The sequence below is a fragment of the Argentina silus genome (genome assembly GCF_951799395.1).
Source record: "Argentina silus genome assembly, chromosome: 17".
Classification (NCBI taxonomy): domain Eukaryota; kingdom Metazoa; phylum Chordata; class Actinopteri; order Argentiniformes; family Argentinidae; genus Argentina; species Argentina silus.
In genome coordinates, this window is record NC_139671.1 from 892,794 (window position 1) to 900,293 (window position 7,500).

Below are 7,500 nucleotides of genomic sequence, written 5' to 3' on the forward strand. Positions count from 1 at the left end.
GGTATTGTAAGCAATGTAAGGGTTAATGTAATAACTCTGATCCGTTGCCTCCTCAGATTGACTTCCTGGCGGTGGAGATGCGTAAGGGCAAGGTGAACTTCCTGTGGGACGTGGGGTCAGGGGTCGGCAGGGTGGAGCACCCTGACCTGGCCATCAATGATGGGAACTGGCATCGCATCGAAGCCTCGCGGTACCGGGCCCCTTACTCTCACCTCCTCTCACTGTCTACTCCAAACTCTGTTCCTTTCCTCTTCATTAACCCTGTTAAATCTCTGAGGCTGTCCAGTCAATGATGCTCCATTGGTTTTATTTGTGTTTTTATTGTTGTTGTTTTAATTCGCCTTAAATTCGATTCGATTTAAAACTTTAACCCACATGGGTAGATCTGACCATGGCTGTTTCTGATTGGTCCACATTGGTGTATCTGACCATGGCTGTTTATGATTGGTCCACACAGGAACGGAATCAATGGTACCATCTCGGTGCACCCTCTGGAGGGGCCCAAGGCTGGCATCATGCCCACCTCCAAGAGTGCCAACTCCCCCGAGGCCTTCACCATCCTGGACGTGGACCAGAACGCCTACCTGTTCGTAGGGGGCTTACTGGGCAGTGTCAAGGTAAACACTCTACTTACTGGTTTTATACTGGGAAGTGTCAAGGTAAAAACTCTACCCACCTGGCCATCAGGAGAGGCTGGTGGAGGTAGAAATCGGAGGACGGGCTCATTATAATGCATTATAATGTGTTTGATAACATTCCTCATTCCGTTCCATGCATTACAATGAGCCTATCCCCCGATTTCTACCTCCACCAGCCTCCCCTACTGTTCATACTGGGCAGTGCCAGGGTAAATACTGTACTGTACCCACCTGTCCAGGTAAATACCTACCTGTACCTGTTTGTAGGTGGCGTGCTGGACAGTACCAACATACATACACCCCTGATCACCTTGTCATTGTTAACTCATGCCTGTTGCTGTATCTGATGGTTGTAACGGCGTGTTTCTGCTTGTTTGCGGTGCAGAAGGCGGAGGCGGTGAAAAGCACCACGTTCTCGGGGTGCATGGGAGAGACATACCTGGACAACAAACCTATCGGCCTGTGGAACTACAGAGAGAGGGAGGGGGACTGCAAGGGCTGCGTGGTCAGGTAGGACTGCTGTTATAACACCTGTTATAACCCTGATCCTAGCCTTGACCCTGACCCTAGCACCGACCCTGACCCTAACCCTGATCCTAGATTTGACCCTAACTCTAGCCCTAACCCTGGTCCTGACCCTAACCCTGACCCTAACCCTAACCCTGACCCTAACCCTGACCCTAGACCTTCTGATAGAGTACAATAGAACATGAGTTACTGTTGTTGTTCAGCTGAAGATAGTAGAATGTGTCTTTGGCTTCACATGATTAAACAGCCCCACCCCCCTGCAGCCCCCAGCCCACTGATACGGAGGGCACGGTGCAGTTTGACGGGGAGGGATACGCAGCCGTGAGTCGCCCCACCCGGTGGAACCCCAACGTCTCCACGGTGATGTTCAAGTTCCGCACCTTCTCCACAGACTCTCTGCTCATGTACTTCGCCACCAAGGACATGGTAACTACTAGTTGTACACACACACACACACACACACACACAGACAGGTGCACACACACACACACACACACACACACACACCAAGGACATGGTAACTACTAGTTGTACACACACACACACACACACACACACACACACACCAAGGACATGGTAACTACTAGTTGTACACACACACACACCAAGGACACTGTAACTACTACTTGTACACACACACACACACACACACACACATACACAGACACAGGTGCACACAAACACACACATACACACACACACTCACTGACAGTCACTGACTACCCCCCCTGCAGAAGGACTTTATGAGTGCAGAGCTGGCAGACGGGCGTGTGAAGGTGAGTGTTGACCTGGGCTCGGGGACGGGCTCAGCCACCAGCAGCAGGAGACACAACGACGGACGCTGGAAGTCCTTCACCATGTCCCGCATGAAGAAACAAGGTGAGCAGGTCTCCCAGGTACCAGGGGAGGCTGGCGAGGGTGGAAATCGGAGGACGAGCTCATTGTACACGCTGTTGTGTTTGATACCATTCCTTATTCAGTTCCATGCATCACAATGAGCCGTCCTCCGATTTTCTACCTCCACTAGCCTCCCCTGGTAAATACCATTACTGCTTTCACCCAGCTGTGGGGTAGTGCACCAGACCCAGGTTGAGGCTGATTGGAGAACTCCTGTTCAAGAGCGAACTCAATTCAAAGTGCTTTTCTAGTCCAAGAGAAGGCTTAATCTGGGACCACAAAACTAGTGTCTCCCCATGTGTCTCCAAAGCATTTCTACCTCTCAGTATACAGATATATATACTGCCAGTTTATCAATGATTTGTGTGTGCATATTTCATATGTATTATGATCTGATAACAAATGATTGAACAAATCTATCCCTTCATCCTCCCTAGCGTCTGTGACCATCGTGGACATTGACACCAACGAGGAAGAGAGGTTGCCCATGGCAACACCAGGCTCGGCCACGGGTCTCAACCTGAAGGAGGATGAGAGGATCTACTTCGGGGGTCTCCCCACCATCGGCAACTACAGGTAGGGGGTCCCCTCAGAGCGCAGGATGTGTGTGTGTTTAGGATCCTGAACTGTGTGTGTGTGTGTGTGTGTGTGTGTGTGTGTGTGTGTGTGTTTAGGGTCCTGAACTGTGTGTGTGTGTGTGTATGTGTGTGTGTGTTTAGGGTCCTGAACTGTGTGTGTGTGTGTGTATGTGTGTGTGTGTATATATGTGTGTGTGTTTAGGGTCCTGAACTGTGTGTGTGTGTGTGTATATGTGTGTGTGTTTAGGGTCCTGAACTGTGTGTGTGTGTGTATATGTGTGTGTGCTTAGGGTCCTGAACTGTGTGTGTGTGTGTGTCCACATTGTCCCACACACTCACTCCCCCGACTGTACCTTTACACACGCCACAGTATCAATCTGACATGTGTCCAAAGTGTGTGTGTGTGTGTGTGTGTGTGTGTGTGTGTGTGCGCGTGTGTGTGTGTGTGTGTGTCTGCGTGCGTGTGTGTGCGTGCGTCTCTGCATTGTTGTTGACACTCTCTTCCTACAAGCTGCATCTCTCTCCTATTCATTCTTCGTACACATTGTCCCGTTTAGCCTGACGAGCCGAAGGCTGAACACTCCTACTTCAGTTTTCATTAGCCGCCGCCGGCGTCGCTAACGCGGAACCTTGAGAGCCACAGTCACAGTCACAGTCATGTTGTCACGACGACCCTCTCTGATGTTCCACACTGGCTTCTCAAAGTCAGATAACATTGAACACTGACTATACAGCGCCTTGGGAAAATATTCAGACCTCTTCACTTTTTCCACATTTTGTTGTGTTATAGACTCAATTTAAAGTGGATTAAATTAAAAGAATTTGCCATCAATCCACACACAATACTCGAAAACAGGTTTTTAGAAATGTCAGTAAATGTATTCAAATTGAAATACAGAAATACCTCATGTACATAAGTATTCAGACCCTTTGCCATGACACGCTTATCATCAACAAATCACTCAATAAGTTGAATTGAGTCCATCTTAATGCAAGGATATCTTTATCTCTAGGTATTGTGTGTGGATTAATGGCAACATTTTTTAATTTAATCGATTTTAAATTGAGTCTATAACACAACAAAATGTGGAAAAAGTGAAGGGGGTCTGAATACTTTCCGAAGGCGCTGTAGGTCTACGTCAACCTGTCTCTGGAATACCAGACCTTCACAGACTCAAACGGAATGTAAAGAATGTTCCATCGGTTCTATGGCTTCTTCCATCATCCTTCCTTTCCTGTCTTTCTTCTTCACTTTCTCACCTCTGACTGAGTCTTGTCCTGGTGGTTTTAACTGGTATAACTTGGTATTTAGACGTGGATGTGTGGTACAGCTGAACTAATGTGAGTCTTGTCCTGGTGGTTTTAACTGGTATAACTTGGTATTTAGACGTGGATGTGTGGTACAGCTGAACTAATGTGAGTCTTGTCCTGGTGGTTTTAACTGGTATAACTTGGTATTTAGACGTGGATGTGTGGTACAGCTGAACTAATGTGGATATACTTTATGTTTTGTTCCTACAGTATCAAGTCAAGGTAACGTGTGTTAATTACATCTTAACTGGGTCACCTTTCCTGCATGGCTGTAGCAGAAGTCTTCTCTCTAGAGCTGCTGGTAGTGGTGCTGGTGGTGCTGGTGGTGCTGGTGGTGGTGGTGGTGGTGCTGGTGGTGCTGGTGGTGCTGGTGGTGGTGGTGGTGGTGCTGGTGGTGCTGGTGGTGGTGGTGGAGCTGGGATGTTCTTTACAGGGTTACTGGGCCATGCTAGCAATGAGCTGTTGTTGCTCACTCTATAGCTGTTGTTGCTCCACCACTTCTGCATGGTAGCTACAACACACGCACACACACACACGCACACACACACGCACACACACACGCACACACACACACACGCACACAAGCACACACGCACACGCACACACAGCTCTTCCTGCAGCTTATTATCTGCTACACAACACCTGTTAGCTACCTGTTCACATCACGGCCGGATCCCCTTAAGCCAGTGAGAACCAAAATCAGTCTGGTTCTGTTCATGAAGCTGAATACTGTCTGAGATTGATGACAGCCCTGTCTCTGTGAGTGGTCACTGAAACCCCTCTGCCTTCATCTTCCAGGTCAGAGGTCACTAAGAAGCAGTACGCCGGCTGTATGAAGGACATAGAAGTTTCCAGAACGCCCTACAACCTCCTGAGCAGCTCTGACTACACAGGCCTGACTAAAGGCTGTGCTGTAGATGTGAGTTTATCAGACTATGCGGTCTGGGGTGGTCCAGTGGTCTAGCACCATGGTCTAGGCCTACAGTGCACACATATGCTTTCTTTCTTCACTACTGTATTGGTGAGACATGGGCCTGACTAAAGACTGTAGAGGTGAGACATGGGCCTGACTAAAGAAATGCTGAGTGCATTCTCTCTCTCTCTCTCTCTCTCTCTCTCTCTCTCTCTCTCTCTCTCTCCCCCTCTCTCTCTCCCTCTCTCTCTCTCTCTCTCCCTCTCTCTCTCTCTCTCTCTCTCTCTCTCTCTTTCATCCCTCGCTCCACTCTCTCAGCAGTCTAGTTATTAATTCATAGAAACAGGTGCTGCTCCCATGAATTATGTCCTGGTGTTTTGCTCTCTTCTGTTGAAAAAACATGAAGAAGAATGAAAGGATTGAGAGGAGACAGGTCAGAGAACAGGGAGGGAGGAAGGGAGGGAGGGAGGGATGAAGGGAAGTAGAGAGTGATGGAGGGAGGGAAGGAGGGAGAGATGAGGGAGGGAGGGAAAGAGGGAAGTAGAGAGTGATGGAGAGATGAGGGAGGGAGGGAAGGAGCGAAGGAGGGAGAGATGAGGGAAGGAGGGAGGGAGGGAAGGAGCGAGAGATGAGGGAGGGAGGGAAGGAGGGAAGGAGAGAGTGATGGAGAGATGAGGGGGGGCGAGGGAGAGAGTGATGGAGGTAAAGAACAGAGAAGATTCTGCTTCTAAAAAGTAATGTTTTAGTTATGGACAGGACTTGATATACACACACACACACACACACACACACACACACACACACACACAGTGAAATAGTTTGAAAACTCCCAGCTACACTTCAGAAACAAGACAGATGTATCTGACCCCAGAATGACGAGACCACACTGTTATGATCCATGTGCGTTTGACTGGCAGGGTTCAAACCTGGGTCTCCCATGTGGAAGACACAATCCTCCACCATTAGGCCAAGAGACATCCTCAAGGTTCTGAGATGGACACTTGAGTTTACCTGTCTCAGCCTGGGCTACCTGTCTCAGCCTGGGCTACCTGTCTCAGCCTGGGCTACCCCATCACCAGGGCATGATTCCAAACGCCATCTCTCTGACCGGCCACACCGGCCCACAGAGGAGAACCGTGCTCTCAGAACCTCTGCCCAGACACAACCCCCCCCCCCCCCCCCCGAGACAACACACACACACGCACTGCACACCCCCCCCACCGAGACAACACATGCACACCCAAGGGAGAACAGAGCTCTGGGCTCTGGGAACAGGGTCAGCTAGGGGTTAAGTGCCTTGCTCAAGGGCACAACGGCAGTGGTAGGCACCTTAGATATGATGCCAGTAACCTTCCAGTTACCAGCTCACATCCGGCTCCCTCCTGGAGTGGGGATCGAACCAGCACAGAACCAGAACACACACTGTAGTTCTGGAACCATTCAGATCCAAAGCATATCAATATGCTTATTGTTAATTATTAATGACGAAATTCATTAATTATGAAAAGTTTACTTTCTATCCCAAGAGTATCTGAGTTCTCATCATGTGTTGATGCTGCGTGTGTTCTGTTCTGTTCTTCTCTGACCCGTCCAGAACCTGCACACTGTGAGCTTCACCAAGTCGGGCTACATGGAGCTGAAGGCCCTGTCCCTGGACGTGGGGGCGGAGATCAGCCTGTCCTTCAGCACCGAGGAGGACCAGGGGATCATCCTGTTCGGCAGTGGGGGGGTCCCCGCCGCCCCCACCAGACGACGCAGACAGTCTGGAGAGGTGGGCCCGCCACACACACACGCACACGCAAATACACACACACACACACACACGCACACATGCACACATACACACACGCACACACTGTAAGCACACTCTCTCACACATGCGCACACATACACACATACTCTAAGCACACTCTAACACACACACACACACACACACTCTAAGCAAACTATCTCTCTCACACACATACACACACACACACTCTCTCTCTCTCTCTCTCTCTCTCTCACACACACACACACACACACACACACATGCACAAACACACGCACATTCTGTAAGCACACTCTCTCTCACACACACACACACACACACACACACATCAGTGTCTAGAGTGGTATTCAGTGAACTATAAAAGAGATAGATGACCCCTGTCCAGTAATGATTAGTTTCACCCCACAGCGACCTCCAGTCCATCATACCCACTGAGGCTGCAGGCTGGCAGCTTTACTGGGGAGGGATATTACACTATCACTTCCTACAGCTCTGTTAGAGCTGTGTCCTTCCTTCCCCCTCTCCTCCTCTCTCCTCCCTCACCCTCCTCCTCCTGCTCCTCCCTCACCCTCTCTCCTCCCTCACCCTCTCTCCTCACTTCCCCTCTCCTCCTCTCTCCTCCCTCACCCTCCTCCTCCTCCTCCTCCTCCCTCACCCTCTCCCCTCCCTCGCCCTCTCACCCTCTCTCCTCACTTCCCCTCTCCTCCTCTCTCATCCTCCATCTCTCTACACTTCCTCTTCTACCCTCCCCCTCCTCCCCCCTCCCCAGCCCATGTATTTGCCCCCCCAGGTATGCAGGAGATGAGTGTGTCTTTAACCTCTGCTGCTCTCCCTGCGAGGCGCCTCTGCCACAGATACATCATC

General features: G+C 50.1%; 1 protein-coding gene across 1 annotated transcript in view; it reads left to right on the plus strand.

Moving 5' to 3' along the window:
- Positions 1-7,500, plus strand: part of lama2 (laminin, alpha 2) — a gene marked incomplete at its 5' end in the record, with an annotated part of 106,098 nt that overhangs the window by 87,263 nt on the left and 11,335 nt on the right. Inside the window, 8 exons of the mRNA XM_083688732.1 lie at positions 57-190; positions 458-617; positions 1,024-1,148; positions 1,430-1,592; positions 1,901-2,045; positions 2,501-2,639; positions 4,751-4,871; positions 6,460-6,636. Coding sequence (XP_083544858.1) covers positions 57-190; positions 458-617; positions 1,024-1,148; positions 1,430-1,592; positions 1,901-2,045; positions 2,501-2,639; positions 4,751-4,871; positions 6,460-6,636 — 1,164 coding nt within the window. The remainder of the gene's footprint in view (positions 1-56; positions 191-457; positions 618-1,023; positions 1,149-1,429; positions 1,593-1,900; positions 2,046-2,500; positions 2,640-4,750; positions 4,872-6,459; positions 6,637-7,500) is intronic.